The sequence below is a fragment of the Dasypus novemcinctus genome, chromosome 3 (assembly GCF_030445035.2).
Source record: "Dasypus novemcinctus isolate mDasNov1 chromosome 3, mDasNov1.1.hap2, whole genome shotgun sequence".
NCBI classification, from domain to species: Eukaryota; Metazoa; Chordata; class Mammalia; order Cingulata; family Dasypodidae; genus Dasypus; species Dasypus novemcinctus.
The window spans coordinates 124511511-124532737 of record NC_080675.1 but is presented as its reverse complement, the minus strand read 5'-3'; the positions used below and the strand labels follow the sequence as shown (position 1 = coordinate 124532737).

Here is a 21227-nt window from a genome sequence, read left to right as displayed (position 1 = left end):
AAGTGTTCTGAATCTGTGCTGTCCAAAATGGTATATGGCTATTTTGAAATGTGGCTGAAACAACTGAAAAGCTGAATTTGAAATTTTTAGTTTAAATTCAGATAACCACCTGTGGCTAATGGCTACTGTATTTGTCAGCACAGTTCTATTATCTGGGCAAAAGCACCCAAATAGCTTCTGCCTCCTTTGATATCGATTCCACAGTAATTTCTCTTTTTTAAAGATTTATTTATTTATTTATCTCCCCTTCCCCCCATCCCGTTGTCTGTTCTCTGTGTCTATTTGCTGCATCGTCTTTGTCTGTTTCTGTTGTCAACGGCACGGAAATCTGTGTTTCTTTTTGTTGTGTCATCTTGTTGTGTCAGCTCTCTGTGTGTGCGGCAACATTCCTGGGCAGGCTGCACTTTCTTTTGTGCTGGGCAGCTCTCTTTATGGGGCGCACTCCTTGTGCGTCGGGCTCCCCTACTCGGGGGACACCCCTGCATGGCACAGTATTGCACGTGGGCCAGCTGCACACGGGTCAAGGAGGCCTGGGGTTTGAACCGCGGACCTCCCATGTGGTAGACAGACGCCCTCACCACTGGGCCAAGTCCGCCACCCGGTAATTTTTTTTTATAACTTGTTTTGCATTCTAGTAGAGTTCAGACATTTACTAGTACTAAACTTGCTGAGACCAGTTATAGGCTTTTGAAAGAGACTTTTAGAGTCCCCTGTTCATGACAAATGAAAGAGTCTATCTCATGGTATCTGTAAGAACCATGGACCCATGTAAGAGATTAGAAGGTTTTTTTCCTTTGGAGGGTCCCAGAATACAATCATCATTACTTAGGTACTAACTAGATACTACTCTGTAAGGCCTGGTACCTTATGAGTTAACTTATTAACAGTACAAGTGCTAGAGTTTGTTTCCTTATAGTATGCACCTTATATTCAGATGCTCTTCATTTTAAGATATATTATACATTTTTTCCTCCTCAGGCCATTGTGCTACCCTAAAGCTGAAATCTCAAGGCTTTCCGCTTCTCAGATTCGGAACCTAAATCCTGTTTTTGGAGGATCCGGACCAGCTCTCACTGGGCTTCGTAATTTAGGAAATACTTGTTACATGAACTCAATATTGCAGTGCCTATGTAATGCTCCACATTTGGCTGATTATTTCAACCGAAACTGTTACCAGGATGATATTAATAGGTAAAGCTATTTCATACTATTTGCAACATAATATTAAAAGGATTATCTAACCACACTAACTTAACTCACCTAGTTCTAGAGAATTCAAATTGAGAGGGTAAAATATCTTTACTCTTGGAAAAATGTAGAAAGAAAATTTAGACAGAAGCCTTCTCTAATTAGTAAAGGACAGATGGGAAAGGAACAATGCAAGAGTAAGAAAAACCTCACTGTCATAAATTGAAACCTATTAATGAGTAGGAGTATGTCTCCTGGCAGCTAGGAGGAGGAAGTTGGAGGGATGTCGTATAAAAGTAAGATTCAGATGAATATTTTGTCATAAAACTATGTAAATAAGTATTTTAGTATAGGGTTAATTTGACATTAAAAACGCACTGTACCTTAGCTTTTTTTTTTTTTTGGTACCTTAACTTTTGAAAATTTCCTGTATTGCCTTTTTTATAACTTTCATTTTATTTGCAAAGGTCAAATTTGTTGGGGCATAAAGGAGAAGTGGCAGAAGAATTTGGTATAATTATGAAAGCTTTATGGACAGGACAGTATAGGTATATCAGTCCGAAAGATTTTAAAATCACCATTGGGAAGATCAATGACCAATTTGCAGGATATAGCCAGCAAGATTCACAAGAACTGCTTCTGTTCCTAATGGATGGTCTCCATGAAGATCTCAATAAAGTAAGAAGTTTGATTTTTCTAAGTGGCAAAGGTTTTTAGCATTGTAATCATTTTTTATTTTAATATCCAATACATTTATTATTATTATTATTATTATTAGCATGGGACCTGACATATGATCAGGACTCAAAATGTTGGCCATTAAAATAATACAATAATAATAATAAAACATTTAGCCTTGCACTTATTAATACTAAATAATGTTAGCTGTTGTAATCATTTTTATAGCAATATAAATGTTGTTCATTGCTAGTATATTCAGATATCTTTGTTTTATTGTTATAGTTTTTTTAGGAGGTGCTGGGGATTGAACGTGGGACCTCATAGGTAGGAAGCAGGTGCTCAAACCACTGAGCTACACCTGCTCCCAGCTAGTATATTCAAATCTAATGACTTTGTACTGAGGCATGGAACTATAAAACAAATATATTTCATAGGACTGATATCTCAAAAGAAGTATATGAAGTTTGTATTTATTAACTAAAATGTTAACAGCTTCTCTTACCTTATTACTGAGAAATTTGCAAGTGTTGAAATAGTCATTGGAGATATTCTATTTGTGACCCATATGTATGTAAAAGTAAAATCATAAATACATGACTTTTTCAAATTATGGATTTAGATGAGCCCGAACATCTTAATTATTATATGTTTATAAAGCATAACTTTATTCTTATACTTTTTTCTAAAATAATAATTACTTCATGTAACCAGTGATGCATATGAAGACTTAAGGCGTGTATCTCTACCAAAGTGATCACTCTCCATTTGTATACTACAGCTTTTTTTTTTTTTAGCACCAAGCTGTCATCTCTCTTTCAGATACCTTTGGGAATACCATTTTTTACTGCTGAATATGTGCTTTTGTGTATCTGAACGTACAAGAGTGTATCTCCATCTATGAGGCAAGGGCAAAGAAAATCACATCTGTCTAGGTGTTTAGCCCTAATTACCAGTTATATGTGAGATGTCTTCTGTTTTAAAACCAGACTTTTCAACCTTTTAATAAAAAATTGTGAAGAAATTTCAAAAAGTCATACTTTTTGAAAAAAGGGTTTTTCTTTTTTTTTTTTGCTAGAATTGTTTCTTCGTAGCACTTAATAAGATCATGTTTCTAAATATGCAAGGTGTTTGTTTTTAATTTAATTCTATTTCATTTCTGAATGTTGTCTCTGAAATATTAATATGGACTTTAATTGATCTTATTTCCAGGCTGATAATCGGAAGAGACATAAAGAAGAAAATAATGATCATCTTGATGATTTTAAAGCAGCAGAACATGCTTGGCAGAAACACAAGCAGCTCAATGAATCTATTATTGTTGCACTTTTTCAGGGTCAATTTAAATCCACAGTACAGTGCCTCACATGTCACAAAAAGTCTAGGACATTTGAGGCTTTCATGTATTTGTCTCTACCACTAGCATCAACAAGTAAATGTACATTACAGGTAAGTTTAAGATTGAGAGAAAATGATTAGTTGGCTAAAAAAGGTATTTATGTGCATGTAAAGGTGTATACTTTATTCATCAATTTATTTCAGCAATTCATCTATAAAAATCTTAGGTAAAAATAATACATAAATTGATTTAATCAGGCTTAAATATATTAGAAAGAATCGGGTGTGGTTTTTTTTTTTTTGACACTTTTCTAGTAAATATTCTTTCAGAGTTGATAAATATGTTTTTAAAAGTTTGTATCTTTAAAAGTTTTAAAAGTTGATTTGGAAAAGTGGGTTTTGCTCAACTGATAGAGTGTCCGCCTACCACATAGGAGGTCCAGGGTTCAAATCCAGGGCATCCTGACCCGTGTAGCAAGCTGGCCCACACGCAGTGCTGATGCGTGCAAGGAGTGCCGTGCCACACAGGGGCATCCCCTGCATAGGGGAGCCGCACGCGCAAGGAGTGTGCCCCTCGAGGAGAGCTGCCCCACACGAAAAAAGCACAGCCTGCCCTGGAGTGGCGCCGCACACACACACAGCTGACACAGCAAGATGACACAACAAAGAGAGACACAGATTCTCAGTGCCACTGACAAGAATGGACATAGTGAATGGATACAGAGAGCAGACAGTGGGGGAGGGGCAGGGGAGAGGAGAAATAAATAAAAAATAAATCTTAGGAAAAAAATAAAGTTGATTTGGTAAGTTGTATGCCTGCCATACAGGGTCAGCATTTTACTTAGGTCTCCTTTTCACAAGACCTTGCTTTACAGGGAGTATTAGATAAATGGCATGTAAATTAGTCACAACGTAATTTACATATCTTGCTGATACATTTCGCTCAGCTTTTTCCAGATGTTATTTCCTCCAGGAAGTCTTATCTGATTCCTCAAATCCAGATTAGGGGTCTTTTCCATGTGCTCTCATGACACAGTACTTTTTCCCATCACCATAGTATGTAAAATGGTCTATTGTATCTGTTCACTTGTCTGCATTCTTCACTAGATCATAAACTTTGTGAAAGCAGGAACTGTTCTGTTCTAGTTAACTCTTGTATCACTAGAGCCTCGCAGAGTGATTTACTGAATAGAGGTACACAATGATACTGTGTTGAAAAAAGGAATTAATGAATATCTGCTACTTGTGTGTCCACATTTAGGATTGCCTTAGATTATTTTCCAAAGAAGAAAAACTCACAGATAACAACAGATTTTACTGCAGTCATTGCAGAGCTCGACGGGATTCTCTAAAAAAGATTGAAATTTGGAAGTTGCCACCCGTGCTTTTAGTGCACCTGAAACGGTAAAAGGGACAAATTTTTCTAACTGTTAAATTGAGAGGAAGGAATTCTAAGTCCTGTTTTATTTACATTATATTGTACTGCCTGTAAAGGATGCATAACAGAGAGGAAAATTATCTTGTTATAATCGATCGGAGGGAATAAGGCAGAAGCTTATGTTCCCCTTAGTTTTGCAATACCAGAGCAAAATGACAACACCACAATTTCATGTAATTTCATTTATAAAAATCAGTGAGACTGAATAATTCATTTCAAATACAAAAATTTTAAATCCTTACAAAACATCAAGTGAAATGTATAAAAACAACTTATACAGTATAATTCTAACAAATTATTAGATGAAATTTATCATTCAAATAGTAAACTTAAACATAACAAAAAAGATTTAATCATGATCCGAAAATGAATTAGATGATTTTTTTTAAGTGTAATTTTAAAGATAATATTAAATATGTTGATGCTGTTGTGGAGTTCAAGCATGGTTTTGTCTAGAATTTGCCAGCTGATAAAAAAGATCTGGCCCCATAGTAGTAGAAGGAATAATAACAGAGTTCTAAGCATATTCCCGATCTTTTCCTCTGATTCATCTTTAATGTATCTGTAGAGTGATAACTTCGAGTAGATTTTTTGAAAAACTTTTTAAAAGAAAGTTTTCTTTTTATTTAGAGGTTTTATTTTTGTTTCAATAAAGTTTTTAATTTTTTGTTTTATCTTGTAATATTGGAGATTCGTAGGCAGTTACTTGTTAGTTTTAATACTGACATTGTTCAAATTCTTCACATAAAATTTTTTAACAAAAGCTTTGTTTTGCCATTTGTCATTTTCCTCCTCTTGAGTACTGTGAAGGTATACATCTGTTAAAATTTTTAATACTACGTTTTATTCTAGAGGAATATCTAAAAACTTGAATGGCTCAAAATCAAGATTTTACAAAAATAATTCTGAAGTAACAGCAGAGTATGCCAGAATGATGGGATGTCTTATTTTAATTATTAACATACTTAACTTGAAATTTCCCCAAATTTATAAGCTTAAATTTAGAGTAGTCCTTATTATTTTTTCCTCTGTGTTCTTATGATTAGCCTACCCTACAGACATGCAGGTTTTCAAAGAGATTGTCACACCTTTTTACCTTTGTGGAAGACTCATCCATCTAATAGTTGTGGCGGGTCAAGGGGCAGGGTTGTGGTCCTTCCTCTGCCACTCTGCCTGTGTGACCTTGGGCAAGTGATTTCATATCTATGCACCTCATATGTATGCATTTGTAAAATAACAGTGAAAGAACATCTCTTAACTAGGTCCCACCATTACTCTTAATTCTGAGTCTTTGTATTTGAAATAGATTTATGATCCTGGCTAAAAATCCTGATTGTTTATTAATAAATAAGTGTGCATTCTTTGGTCTGTCAGTATAATCGTTCTAATATTTTTCTCTGTAGTTTTTCCTATGATGGAAGGTGGAAGCAAAAATTACAGACGTCTGTGGACTTCCCATTAGAAAGTCTTGACTTGTCACATTATGTTATTGGTCCGAAGAACAATTTGAAAAAATATAACCTGTTTTCTGTTTCAGTAAGTATCTCATTGGAATATACTTTTTTTCAAAACAGACTATAAAATCAAGAGTTTCAAGTGGTTCCTTACCCTTAGGAGAGTAAGAACTGCATAAAACTTTGAAATTATTTAATAATAATTCAGTTTGTATTGATTTTCTGTTTGACACAGAATCATTACGGTGGGCTGGATGGAGGCCACTACACTGCCTATTGTAAAAATGCAGCAAGACAGCGGTGGTTTAAGTTTGATGATCACGAAGTTTCTGATATCTCCATTTCTTCTGTGAAATCATCAGCTGCTTATATCCTCTTTTATACTTCATTGGGACCACGAACAACTGACATAGCCACATAAGGAGAAGTAGGTAGTAAGTGTGTTGTCTTTGAAGAGGCATAGCAGCACAGCTCCTGAATTGCTTAAAGATACTTGATAGCTTTAACTGGCCTTTAGAGGAATTCCAGAACAGTGAGTGCTGTGTTACTGCATATATTTTAGATCAGTGTTCTTATCAAAAACTAACAACATCTAAGAAGTATTGCAGTAAGAATCCTTTACAGGTAACATTTATTTCAAAACAACTTTTTTAGTCTGCTCCCAAATAAAAGTAATTATCTAGTTAAGCATTATTATTCTACTGGTCTAAAACCCATTATATCTTTTATTCTCCTTTTCACTGTTATGGCCTTTTCACATTTCTAAATCCCAGCTTGACATACTCTGAATACTCTAGAATGATGTAAAGCAGATAGGAATGTATGTGATATATTTATTGCACACTTGCACATCAAATCAATGTACATAGTATAATATGTGGTCCTTTTGTGCAGCCTAGAACTCAGAGGATTGCTTTTCTTTGCCTATTCTGAGTAACTGCAGTGCTTTCTTAGAGAAATGACAGGGCAAAGCTATTTTTCTGTTGGCTTTGGGCTATATTTGTGCACTAAATCTTTATTTAAAAAAAAACAAAACTTTTCTTTAATTTTTTAAATATGAGAATTTCATTTCCATCTACATTAAAATCTTAATAATAAATAATTTAAAACCCTATAAGTGTTCTGTCTTTAATGGTACATTGACAGATATAGTACAGTAAAACCATAGGTTTTATACACACACATACGCGCACTTTTTGTCTTGCTGCCTTGGACTTAAAATTTAGTTTATTTTATCCTTTTGCCTCAGGATTCAATTCTGTCTTCCTTCAGCTTGACATTAGAACTGGAACTGCACATGGCACTTATGGTTCTCGGAAGTCAAAGTAAGATATAATAACTTAGCACTCAGAGTCATTCTATCAAGAGTTGAATTCTTAGGATTCAGGTAAAAAGGAATGAAAGTCATGATTGCACAGTGAACTGAATTTGGAACCACATCTTTACAAAGTAGTGTATTAAAATGGATAGAGAAGCTGAGAATTTATTATGTACCTCAGGGGACTCAGTTCCTATGATGAAGTCAATAAAAAACACTTCATATAAAAATGATTCTGAAAGACACCACTATTAGTGGGCTCTAATCAAGGAGAAAACAAAAGGATGAGTATTGAATTGTATAGGTGACAACTTCTCATATTCTACTATTAATCTAAGAGTTTTATCTTTTTGGCTAAACTGTTTTCTAGATGAAATATTTTCAAATCACACTCTTAAGCTCAGGGAGTCATTTGAACAAAAATTATTCTGGTCTAACCGTTCCATGAAAAAACTTTGGAAAATAATTTGTGCATATATATACTATATACATATATAATTATGAGATTTTATGAAAGAAATCCACCCTAATAAACACTGGATCCTGAAACCTGAACTCCATATATTAATATAAATATGCAGTGCTTTGAAGGCTCCCAGGGAGACCATTAGTATTATAATATTTTCACACTACATTTTATAATGGGCCAAGAACCATCTTTGCTAAGATTTTCATTATTATAAAAAGCTACATAATATACCAGAAAGACTTAAAAATGTTAGTGATGCAAGAATTTAATGACAAAGCAAAACTTAATTGCCAATTTCTGACTGCTTGTTCCGTAGGTTTTGGAAAACATTATTTTCCTAGCTCTTGCATTTTTGTATTGGTATAGAAAAGGGCTGGCAGCTATAGAACAGGAGATATGCTGTAGCAGTTTGAACTGAAGTATCTGGAATCTCACTGACTCGTGTGTCATCAAAGCTATACCATGCCTGGGTAACTGAGTTCTTGCAGAAAGCAGTGTAGTGGCCACCATCCAGATCACCAAAGTGGTTCTATGGAAGGAAGGAATATCAGGCTTAGTATTCACATGTGAATGCTCTAACTACTGGAACAAAAAAAAGGTAGGGCCAAGCAATATTCCTTTATAGTTGTCCCTTATACTAATTTAGTTTCTTAAACTAATTTAAAATAGTTTTGTTAAACTAACTCATAGGCTGATTACTAAATTGTTTTTCATTTCATTGGAATTGCTTATATATTATGCCCATTGACTATTTTACAGAATCTGTGAATGAAATATTTGGCAGCAGCATATAACAAATATTTATCAGTTAATACTTACTGAGCACTTAGTACATAGACTTATATTAAACATTAAAGAAAATTTTAGAATAAACAAAAAGATAGTCATTTTATCTAAGTGAACTTATACTCTAATTTTAATGACAGGCAAAGACACAAAAAAGACATTTAACATTAGAAAAAGACATTTAACAGTTGCGGTTTGCTATAGTACAACTTGGTGGGTGTTGTACAACTACCCCGTCAATCACCTCAGGTTCAAAAAAGAACCTCTTCCATTCTCCTCTTACCATGTCTTTCATAACCCAATAAAGGACTATATGAAACTAAGGTATTAGAGAACCTCACTTCCAGGAAAGGGGTATTGCATAGAGCATGGGTGTCTGACAAACCATGGCCCACAGGCCACATCTGGCCCATAATTTGTTTTGGTATGGCCTGTGAGTTAAGAATGGTTCTAGGGAAGTGGATGTGGCTCAACTGATAGAGCATCCACCTACCATATGGGAGGTCCAGGGTTCAAACCCAGGACCTCCTGGCCCGTGTCAGGCCAGCGTGAGCTGGCCCACGCGCAGCGCTGCCACATGCAAGGAGTGCTGTGCCATGCAGGGGTGTTCTCCACATAGGGGAGAGCCCCCCACACAAGGACTGTGCTCCTCAAGGAAAGCTGCCCCACACGAAAAAAGTGCAGCCCGCCCAGAAGTGGCACCGCACACAAACAGAGTTGACGCAGCAAGATGACGCAACAAAAAGAGACACAGATTCCCAGTGCCGCTAAGAACGCAAGTGGACACAGAAGAACACACAGCAAATGGACACAGCAGACAATGGGGGGGGGAGGGGAGAGAAATAAATCTTTAATAAATAAATAAAAAGAATTCCCAAGAAAACAGAGTAAATAAAGAAATATGAACAATTTCTAGACCTGCAGGAAAAAATGAGACTTAAAAATGGTTTTAATATTTCATAGTTTTTGAAAAAAAGATAAATTTTTGTGACACCTAAAAATTATATAAAATTCCAATTCCAATGCCCATAAATAGTAGTTTTATTGAAGCACAGCCATGTTCATTCATTTGGGTTTTGTCATTGTTAGCCTTCACACCATAATGGCAGCATTAAACAGACCATATGGCCTGCAAAGCATTTACTCTTTGGCCTTTTACAGTATAAATTTGCCAACCCCTAATGCAAAAGGAAGAAACTGGATTTTTATAAAATCAGTTGAATGAGTCGATTTTATAAATTCAGCTCTAATATTACACATTGACACAAGGGAAAGTTAACACCTTTGAGCTTTAATTCCCCATCTATTAAAATGGGATACTAAAACTTGACTTGTCTTATAGCACCATTGTCAGATAGCTCTTTATTGTAAAGTTAGCACATAAGAGGTTATTAAATATTTCTTTAGACCTACATCTTCCACATTCCTTCTCTTACTGTAACCTGTAGAAATATCCCAAAGCTAAAATTTTAAAGGGCCATGCTGTGGGCATGGTTCTTCCCATGTGACCTCAGACTGACATGTCAACTTCCCTATGTATAAAATGGTGCCCATAAGAGTGATATAATGTGACTGCAGAAAACAAAACATGATGGCAGTACAGTGTTCATATAAGGATGTGATGTTCTGAATAAACAAAAATAAGGAAAAAACAAACACCATGGTTATACTTGGAAGTATAGCTGGACTTTCAAGATAGGTGAAGAGTTGAGTTGAGATCCATGAAAGGATCAGAAATTAACTCTTAGTGAAAGGATAAACTCGTGTTCGTCTTAGCCTGGCTTTGGGTACAAAGAATAAAAGTCATTAATGGGAATTTGTTACTGCAGACCTGCCTTCTCAAAGGTTTGGGATTCAAATGAACACATGCTTCCTCAGGCTGTGGATTTAATGGATAAGTATCTTCGGAGTGCCTGGCAGAAGGAAACAAATTTCTGGATTGATGTAATTTAACTCATGTACAGAATACCCACATAGAAAACCCAGGGAAGCTCTCAATTCAAAATTGCCAAACACAAGGAAAAAATTCACCATGAGTAAGAGAAGGCAATAAAGAGCAAGATTAATTCCCCCAAAAGACTTTAGGCAATAAAATTATCAGATAGATTATAAAGTTATTAAAGACATATAATAGAAATAAGAGCCAATAGCAAAACTAACTTAAATAGAACTTCCTGAAAAAATATGATGCTTAATTTAAAAATTTAGTGGGAAAATTTAACAGTATATAGAATTGAAGAATGAATAAACCGTAACAGTCAAACTGAGGACATTATCCCGAGTGCAGCAGTGACTGCAAATATGTGTCAGAGGTTAAGAAACATGAAAGCTGAATTAGAAGATACAGTATATATCTAGTAGAAGTTTCAGAAGTAGAGAATAGAAAGTATGGGAGCAAGGCAACTTTAAAAATGATAATGGTAGCAACTAAAAGAATCCTAGAAACAAATTAAAGGATGTAAAGGACTTATACATGGAAAACTAAAAAATATTGCTAAAAGAAAAAACATCTAAATAAATGGAAGGATGTTCTGTGTTGATGAATTGGAAGACTATTGTTAAGACACCAATTCTATCCAGAGTGGTTTACAAATTCAGCGCAATCCCGATGAAATTCTGACAGCCTTATTTGCAGAAATAGAAAAGCTGATCACGGTATAGCCATTGTGGACAACAGTTCGTGGTTCCTCAGATAGCTAACTATAGAATTACCATATAACCTGACAATTCTATTATGGAATTTTCATTTCAGTCAAAGGAATTGAAAGCAGAGACTTGAACAGATATTTGCACATCTATGTTCACAGCAGCACTAGTCACAATTTCCAATAGGTAGAAGCAAAGTGTCCATAACCAATGAATGGATAAACAAAATGTAGTATATACATGCAGGGAATCTTATTTAGCCATATAAAGGAATGAAGTTTTGATGCATGATACAACATGGATGAACACTGAAAACATCGTGTTGAATGAGATAAACCAGACACAAAGGACAAATTTGTATAGTCTTCCTTATATAAAACAAATAGAATATACAAATTCATGCATAGAGTCAGAAACTGGAATACAAGTTACCAGCAGCTGGTGGGAACGGGGAGTTAATGCTTAACTGGTGTACAGACTTTTTTTCGGGTGATGAACAGGTTTTGGTAATGGATAGTGGCACAACATTGTGAGTGTAATTAACACCATCAAACTATGTAATTGAAAGTGGATAAAATGGTAAATTTTCAGCTGTATATAAGTTACCAAGAGAAAAATTTTAAAAACTAACATAGGACTGTGCAACATAGTGGTCCCAATGTAAACTATGGCTATAGTAATAGTATATTTATGATAATATTGTTCCATCAATTTTAACAAAGGTACTCTACTGCAAAACGTTAGTACTAGAGAAACTATGATTGAGTAGGGAATATATGAGAACTCTGTACTTTGTACATGATTTTTCTGTAAACCTACAGCTGCTCTAAAAATGGTTTTTAAAAAGTAATAATGGGGAAGCCAATTTGGCTCAATGAATAGAGTACCCACCTACCACATAGGAGGTCCACGGTTTAAACCCAGGGCCTCCTGACCCGTGTGGAGCTCACCCATGTGGAGTGCTGATGCGTGCAGTGCTGATGCGCGCAAGGAGTGCCCTGCCATACAGGTGTCCCCCGCATAAGGGAGCTCCATGTGCAAGGAGTGCACCCCGTAAGGAGAGCCTCCTTGTGCAAAAAAAGCACAGGAGTGGTGCAGCACACACAGAGAGCTGACGCAGCAAGATGACACAACAAAAAGAGACAGATTCCTGATGCTGCTGACAAGAATGCAAGTGGACACAGAAGAACACACAGCGAATGGACACACAGAACAGACAGCTAGGGTCGGATGGGGGGAAGGGGAGAGAAATAAAAAATCTTAAAAAAAAAAAAATATATATATATATATATATATAAATTATAATGGGAGTGGCTGTGCTCTCCTGTCAGGGATCTGGGTCCTGGCTTGGCGGCTGCTCTCTGCAACTGGCCAGTCAAGAGAGAGCCCAACTGCTGGCCTCACGCTGGTCCAGCCATGAGCACAGCCTCATGATGCATCTCTACCTTGGCTGCTTCAGTTGCCGCCGCCCGGGTGTCGGGTCCTATCACATAGGACAGCATGCATCTTAAGATCATGAAGAAAAGGGACAAATGCTCAAGTAACATTTAGAAGTAATTTGTGAGAGCGAGTCCAGGGAACCATCCAGTTGTCAGAATACAGGCTCTGAGAGGTCGTCCACCACTTGCTCCTGGCAGACGGTGACAACTATGACTCTTCCTCCAAGGTTGATGCGGCCAACTGGGTCTGGTTCATCCAGGAAGGCGGCAACATGGTCTGTGCCATCATGACAAGGCTGCTGGTCATCTATGCAAACTTCGTGGTGAACTTTGTAATGCTGCTGCCTTCCAAGACTTCCTGTACTCCGTGATCAACGGGAGTCATTTTTAACCGCTTAGTGATCCTCACTCTTTCTTCCCACCTGAGAATGATGCTCGCCAACCCTGGAGCAGTACTCAAAGGAAATGTCACAAAGAATACATGGAGAGTCTGTAGCTGAAACCTAGCAAAATGATCTATAGGTGCCCAAAGTGCTTCTGCATCAAGCCCAAGTGTACTCACCACTGCAGTATTTGCACAAGATATTTTCAGAAAATGGATCATCACTGCCTGTAGGTGAACAAAATGTGTGGGAGAAAAGAACCAGAGGTTTTTTGTGCTCTTTACTGTGTACATAGCTCTGTCTTCAGTCCATGCTCTAATTCTTTGTGGATTTCAGTTTATTTCCTGTGTCTGAGGGCAGTGGACTGAATGCAGTGATTTTTCACCACCAGTAACTGTAATCCCGTTGATCTTGTGCTTTGGGGGGTATCCTGTTTTTCTCGTTCATTGCAGTTGTTTAGCACCCAGATCCATTCAATATGCAACAATGAAAGGGAGATTGGGAGACTGAAGTGAGACGCTAACATGGGAGTGGAAACTCTAGGGGGAAGGGATGGAATCTGTCTTTGGGAGGCCCCCTTCCTTCCTCTGGATGAATCCCTTCATAAGTTCTGGTTCAAGTGACTGCAAATGCATACGTGGAAAGGAGGCCCCAAGTTCTCTGTTTGAGACTCCTCTCATTATGTTGGAACTTGGTGATGGACTTGATTTATTTGGGGCCTGAAAGGGTATCGATGCCTCAATTCTACCCAAGGGCAAACCGAACCTACACAAAGCCACTGTTGGCGGCAAACAGAATTTTATATATTTATAGTCACAGATGGCAGCTTTTCCAAACCAATACCTGGATGATGCGCTAATCAGTTTCCACCTGGACCAATAATGAAAGGTGTGTGGCCACACAAAGAAATCAAATGTCATTATCTTCCTGCACAGTTAGGATTTTTGTTAAGAATACTTTGCATTTTGTAAGAGTTGTTGGGGATATTACATGGGATATGTATTTTTTTAAAGATTTACTTTTTATTTATTTCTCTTCCCCTCCCCCCCCCCCCCCCCAGTTGTCTGCTCTCTGTGTCCATTTGCTGTGTGTTCTTTTGTGACTGCTTCTATCCTTATCAGCAGCACTGGGAATCTGTGTTTCTTTTTGTTGCATCATCTTGCTGTGTCACCTCTCCATGTATGCTCGGCGCAATTCTTGGGCAGGCTGGTGCTTTCTTTTGCACTGGGTGGCTCTCCTTACAGGGCACACTCCTTGGTGCATGGGGCTCCCCTATGTGGGGGACACCCCCTGCGTGGCAGGGCACTCCTTAGTTGCGCATCAGCACTGCACATGGGCCCAGCTCCACACAGGTCAAGGAGAGCCGGGGTTTGAACCACGGACCTCCCATGTGGTAGACGGAATGCTCTAACCACTGGGCCAAGTCCGCTTCCCTTACATGGGATATTTTTTTTTTTTTTAAGATTTTTATTTATTTATTTAATTTCCCCCCCCTCCCCTGGTTGTCTGTTCTTGGTGTCTATTTGCTGCGTCTTGTTTCTTTGTCTGCTTTCTGTTGTCGTCAGCGGCACGGGAAGTGTGGGGCGGCGCCATTCCTGGGCAGGGCTGCTCTTTCTTTTCACGCTGGGCGGCTTTCCTCACGGGCGCACTCCTTGCGCGTGGGGCTCCCCCCACGCGGGGGGACACCCTTGCGTGGCACGGCACTCCTTGCGCGCATCAGCGCTGCGCACATGGCCAGCTCCACACGGGTCAAGGGAGGGCCCGGGGTTTGAACCGCGGACCTCCCATATGGTACGGACGCCCGCTAACCACTGGGCCAAAGTCCCGTTTCCCTTACATGGGATATTAACATACTGTTGTACTGAGCTGCATTTTCAATGATGAAGGAAAAAGAAAATGTTGTGAACAAGAATTCTCAGACTTGTGCTTCAGGGAGTTTCTACCCCAATGATTCAGTAGGGGCTCCCCCTGGATCACAAAAAGGGCGTGCTTACTTAGAAATACATTTTTTGGTCTTGATTATTCTCTTAGACTTATTTTGCAGGTCCCAGTGCCACCAGAGAGGTGCCCCTCAACCCTTTTGGCAAGTCTCATGTGGGTGTTTGTGTATGCATAGTGTAGTTTAAAATTGGCAATGTTGTTTAGACAATATAACATTTAATGGCCATGTACAGCAAAGAAGCTATTTTTTAGAAACCAATATTTCAGGGAAGAGGGGGAGAGCTGCAATGGGTGGGGTAGCCATTAATGTATTGCAGATCGGAAGGTGTCCTTGATCCAAAGAACAACTGTTCCCATGTGGTCCTCTGTGGGCCGTTGCCTGTTTTTAGTTTCATTTTAAAATCTCTGGTGCACAAGGACTTCAGCACTGATTTTTTTTCTTTCTGTTGTGCCAGCCAAACAAGGCAGTTCTTAAGAGAAAAATGGAATCTTGCTATGGCCATAATACTTTGCTACAGCATACTCAGCAAGTGAACAGAAGAAGAAATCAGGTATTTACCTTTTTGAGATCACTGGGATGATATAGGAACCCTATATACCCTGTACTGGAGGCAACTCTTTTGCATTTCGATTTTAGGTGACAGTAGGAAGACATGTTATAAAGCAGAGAGGAATATTCCGAAGGACAAGAGCTGGGTTGATTTCTGGATTTCATTTCTGTTTGTTCCTTTACCCATGCCCCCAAGTGTTAACATAAGAACCTTGGTGCAGAGCTTAAAATTAGGCCAGAAGCCAACAGCTCCCCTTGCCTTAAACTTGCCTGGCTTGTCTATTTTTTGGCCAGATGTACCAAGAAACAAATCTACACCCAGATTCTAAAGATCTTCGTTTAATTTTACTTCCCACACCAAAAAATAATGGGTGTTTCCCTCATGATTATTATGCCCTTCCTGTTTTATCTGTTGAACTTTTTTTTTTAATCTGCCCCCTCTCCTAATCGGGGGTTTTTAACCATTGTTGATGAAAAAATCAAAGGGATGTGCTTGATACCCATCAGTAACCAAATGAACAAAACTCTGAAATTTTGATACTGCAGAACTGCATGAACTATGAGAGTCTGAACCACTTACAGACCAGAGAAATGACACATTCAATGGGTGATCCCCGGGACCACAGTGCCTCCAGAGGTTGTTTTGCATATCCATTTGCACATCTAATGTCTGGGTTGGACCTGTGTATTGGGCTTAATGTGAGGCATTTCATATGTATATTCTGTTTATCAGTTTTTAAAAAATCATACAAGTGGTTGTGAATTCTGTGAGACTTGGTAAGTATGTGCAAATCAAGTATACTTTACTTTTGACCTCTTTTTTCAATGTAACTATTACATGAAATAAAGTAACCAATTGACAGTTCTTAAAGAAAAACAAAGTAATAATGGCTGCAAAATGAATGACTGGGAATAAACAGTTTTCAAATTTAGGAACTGTAATGAATCAAAGATAAATAAAAATAAAACTGCAGGACAAGAGCACAAGAAAATATTCTGAATTGCAACCAGAAAGAAAAGATAGATTACCAAGAAAAGAATGACAGCTTGCTGAGTAGAACCTCTCAGTGCCAGTCATAGAAACTAGAAAACAGTAGTTTAAAATGATGAAAGAGCTGCTGCCGAAGCTATGACCCGCGGTAGCCAGCGTGAGCTTGCCCACCAGAGTAAGAGAAAGCAGAGCGACGCGGTTAAGGAAGAGCGCCGAGATGACAGGCTTTCTGCTGCTGCCTGCAAGCAAAGGGACGCGGAGATCAGGCAGCAGAAGCAGAAAAAAGGCGGAAGAAGGAGCAACCCAAGTAGCTTTGTGGCTTCGTGTCCAACCCTCTTTGCCCTCCGCCTGTGCGCCTGGAGCCAGTCCCACCACGCTCGCCTTTCCTCCTGTAGTGCTCACAGGCCCCCAGCACCAAGGCATTCCCTCTTCCCTGAGCCTGCAGGGGGGTCCCCTTTTGTGCTTCCTTTGCCCTCAGGTAGCCTCTCTTCCCCTGGGCCACTTCTGGTGTGAGGGGGTTACCCCTTCCCAGTGTTTTTTATTCCTGTGGGGCTCATCCCAAAGTATTAAAAGTAGCTTTGTAATTTATAAAAAAAAGAAAGAAAAATAATAAATACTAATCTAGTATAAATTAGATAAATTATCATTCAAGAATGAAAGTGAAGACTTTTTTTTCAGTAAAAGACTGAAAGACTTTTGGATAACAGACTCCCACTGAAAAGTGTACCGAAATGTCTCCTGCACCAATAAAGGAAGTTGAATACAGAAGGAAGAAGTGCTATATTAGAGGGAATGGTGAAAAAGAAAGCATGAGCTTTAACAAACATTTGTGTGTTGCAATGTTCATGAGCAGCTTTATTCACAATTACCAAAAACTAGAAACAACCAATGTGTCCATCAGGAGATAAATGGCTAAACAAAATGTGGTCTATACGTACAACTAGAATATTATTCAGCTCTAAAGAGGAATGAAGTTCTGATACATATGACAACATGGATGAACCTTGAAGACATTGTGTTAAGAGAAATAAGTTGGAAACAAATACTGTATGAATTCACTTATATGAAATAGCTAGAATATGAAAATTCACACAGAAGGTAAATGACAGGTTATCTTGGTTGTGGGTGGGGGAATTAGGGAGTTATTGCTAAATGAGTACAAACATTCTGTTTTAGGGTGATGAAAATATTTTATTAATGAATGATGGTGAGTAGAACGTTGTGAATGTAATACCATTGAATTGTGTACTTGAGAATGGTTAAAATGAGGTTTTATTATGTTAATATATATTACCACAAGAAAAAAAAAATTTTTTAAAAAGGGAATGTGTGAGCAAAGAAACTGTTAAAAACCCTGGGGCAGATTTAAACTAAGATGAACTATGTTAAAACCATGATAAATAATGTCTACTTTTGAGACATGTAAGAAAAAACAAAATGCTGGAAAACAATAACAGTAGTTAGGTGATCAGAGTTATAATGTAAGGGTCCTTCATTTGTTTATGGGAAGAGAATATAGGGAATACTGATTTTAGGCTTTAAGTCAACTTCTGAAGGAGAAATTTTAAGGGTAATTGCTAAAGAATGAAAAGTATAACTTCCAAAGTTATATAGGAAAAAGAGAATGTAATATAAAGCACAAAAGACAAAAAATAATCTAAGTTTTATAGCTAACTGAAGAATATAGAAATGTATTAATTTAACAAAGACTGACAGACTAGATTAAAATAATTCTGTACTTTATTATAATATTCAGAATTTGGAAAAGTTTGGATTTTAAGGTATGAAGAGGGAAGCGGATTTGGCTCAACAGACAGAGCATCTGCCTACCCACATGGGGAAGTCCAGGGTTCAAACCCAAGGCCTCCTGACTCGTGTGATGAGCTGGCCCATGCACAGTGCTGATGCGTGCAAGGAGTGCCATGCCACGAAGGGGTGTCCCCTGTGTAGGAGAGCCCCACGCACAGGGAGTGTGCCCCCGTAATGAGAGCCACCCAGTGTGAAAAAAGTGCAGCCTGCCCAGGAGTGCACACACGGAGAACTGACACAGCAAGATGATGCAACAAAAAGAGACAGAGATTCCTGGTGCTGCTGGCTGACAAGAATATAAGTAGACACAGAAGAACACACAGCAAGTGGACACACAGAGCAGACAGCTGGGGGGGCGGGGGGCGGGAGAGAAAATAAATTAAAAATAAAAAATACATTTTTTTAAAAAAGGTATGAAGAAAAATATGGCAAATAGATATTACCAAAAGAAACCTAGAGGGGGCTATATTGGACTTTCAGATCAAAAGGAGTAGAAATAATAAGAGTCACTATACAGTGAAAAAATTTTTCCCCAAAAAGATTATAAAAATTCTAAATTGCTATGCAATTAATAAAACAGATTTGCAAAAAAAAAACTACCAGAGGGAAATTTTAATCTCACATCATAACGAAGATATCAACACAGTTCTCTCAATTGTTTTGTCAAACAAACAAAAAATATAGCCTAAACAATACAAGCTTATAATCTGGGAACTAATAAATAGTAATACACAAGTCTCAACAAATCTAATTTAATTTCAATACATACCACAGGTTTTGAACGTAACACAGTTAAATTACTAGTTAATCCAAAAAGGATAACAGAAAAAAAAAAAAAAAAAGCCAAAACCCGTAAACCTCATAGTTATGGAAATTTAAAACTAATTCCTGGAAGCGGACTTGGCCCAGTGGTTAGGGGCGTCCGTCTACCACATGGAAGGTCCGTGGTTCAAAACCCCGGGCCTCCTTGACCCGTGTGGAGCTGGCCCACGCGCAGTGTTGATGTGCCCCCCGCGTAGGGGAGCCCCACATGCAAGGAGTGCACCCCCTAAGGAGAGCTGCCCAGCATGAAAGAAAGTGCAGCCTGCACAAGAATGGCACTGCACACACGGAGAGCTAATGCAGCAAGATGATGCAACAAAAAGAGAGACACAGATTCCCGGGGCCGCTGACAACAACAGAAGCGGACAAAGAAGAACAAGCACGCAGCAAATAGACACAGAGAACAGACAACTGGGGGGGGGGGGGGAGGGAAGGGGAGAGAAATTAAATAAATCTTTTTAAAAATAAAATAAAACTAATTCCTGGGAAGCAGCTGTGGCTCAAGCAATTGGGCTCCTGTCTACCATATGGGAGGGTCCACCAGTTCGATTCCCAGGGCCTCCTGGTAAAGGCAAGCTGGCCCCCACAGCAAGCTGGCCCAACCACAGAGCTGGCGCAGCAAGATGACTCAACAAAAAGAGACACAGAAGAAGAGAGAATAAGAGATGCAGGAGACCAGGGAGCTGAAGTGGTGCAAGAGATTGAGTACCTCCTCTCCCACTCTGGAAGGTCCTAGGATTGGTTCCTGGCGCCTCCTAAAGAGAAGACAGACAGACACAGAAGAATGCCACAGTGAATGGACACAGAACAGATCATGGTTAAGGGGTGTGGGGAGTAAATAAATAAATCTTTAAGGGAAAAAAACACAAATTCCTAAATAACATTTTAGAATGAAGAACAAATAATCATGTAAATTTAACATACTTAGAAATAGAGTTGGTGTAGCTCAGTGGTTGAACGTCAGCTTCCAACATACAAGGTCCCAGGTTGAAATAAATAACATAAACTATAATAAAAATACTTTATCAAACATATTTGATGACATGATGTCTCAGATTATCTTTCAAAATAATATGATGTGGGAAGGGGAATGGGTTGATATTATAAAGGAGTCATAAATTGTTAATGATACATGGGGAGTTCATTACATTGTCCTCTATTTTGTATGTTTGAAATGCTTTACAGAAAACAGGTGGTAGGCTGCAAAAGTGGTGCTTTAGAGGGGCATGCATAGCCTTAATTCTTATCTTTGAAGACAGACAATATTAATGAACTAAGCACCAGATTTAAATATAAGAGAATAAACCTAAAGAAAGTGGAGAGGAAATATAATAAGAATGAATAACTAATAAAAAGAAAATGGGGGTCAATGCAGATATTCAGTCATTAAGTCTCGGTAGGTGGCTTCTCTCTCAGTGATGCAGCAAGTGAGCAAGAGGCTTCCAGTATAATATTTTTGAAAATGCATCTCAGACATTTGATGATCTTCCTGCAAGATTTGTGTTTTAGACTTCTGGCAGAAGCTTTAAAGGGTTTTCTGATTAACTCAAAACCAGAGAATGCCTGTGAACCTATAGTGCATCTACCACTAAAAGATAATTCATCTGGCACTTGGATTGTGTTAATTAGAAGACTTGATTGCAATTTGATATAAAGGTTTTAAATGCACAGAGAGCAGGATTCAAGGCCGCCATGCCTCACAATGTTCATTCTGATTATCTAATTTGCATGTGATCAAAGGAGAGTAAGTACAGTTGATATGTTAAAGAAAATTGACATTCCGTCTGTCTTTACTGGTGAATCATCAGTTAATTCCCTGAAAGATTAATTCACATATGAAGAAGGATCACAAAATGTGTCCAGGACAGACAACAAAACTAGAAGAAACTGACTTTGTAAAGATCAGCTTAAACTCCCTGTATATAAATTCAAGAAAGGAGATAAGTATCATATATGTGCCATTTGTTTGGATGAGTA

General features: G+C 38.1%; 2 protein-coding genes and 1 pseudogene across 8 annotated transcripts in view; 2 read left to right on the top strand and 1 right to left on the bottom strand.

The window, feature by feature from the left end:
* Positions 1-7210, top strand: part of USP8 (ubiquitin specific peptidase 8) — an 87730-nt gene extending 80520 nt beyond the window's left edge. For all 4 annotated transcript variants that reach the window (XM_004471548.4, XM_058294202.1, XM_012530235.4 and 1 more), the window contains 6 exons: positions 979-1191; positions 1656-1866; positions 3079-3315; positions 4466-4608; positions 6046-6178; positions 6332-7210. In XM_004471548.4, coding sequence (XP_004471605.2) covers positions 979-1191; positions 1656-1866; positions 3079-3315; positions 4466-4608; positions 6046-6178; positions 6332-6517 — 1123 coding nt within the window. In that variant the 3' untranslated portion in view covers positions 6518-7210. The remainder of the gene's footprint in view (positions 1-978; positions 1192-1655; positions 1867-3078; positions 3316-4465; positions 4609-6045; positions 6179-6331) is intronic.
* A 920-nt stretch (positions 7211-8130) lies between these two features.
* Positions 8131-21227, bottom strand: part of USP50 (ubiquitin specific peptidase 50) — a 40653-nt gene continuing 27556 nt past the window's right edge. For all 4 annotated transcript variants that reach the window (XM_004471547.4, XM_071214196.1, XM_058294207.2 and 1 more), the window contains one exon: positions 8131-8412. In XM_004471547.4, the coding sequence (XP_004471604.2) occupies positions 8221-8412 (192 nt within the window). In that variant the 3' untranslated portion in view covers positions 8131-8220. The remainder of the gene's footprint in view (positions 8413-21227) is intronic.
* On the top strand, positions 10479-13923 carry LOC139438197 (palmitoyltransferase ZDHHC7 pseudogene; annotated as a pseudogene).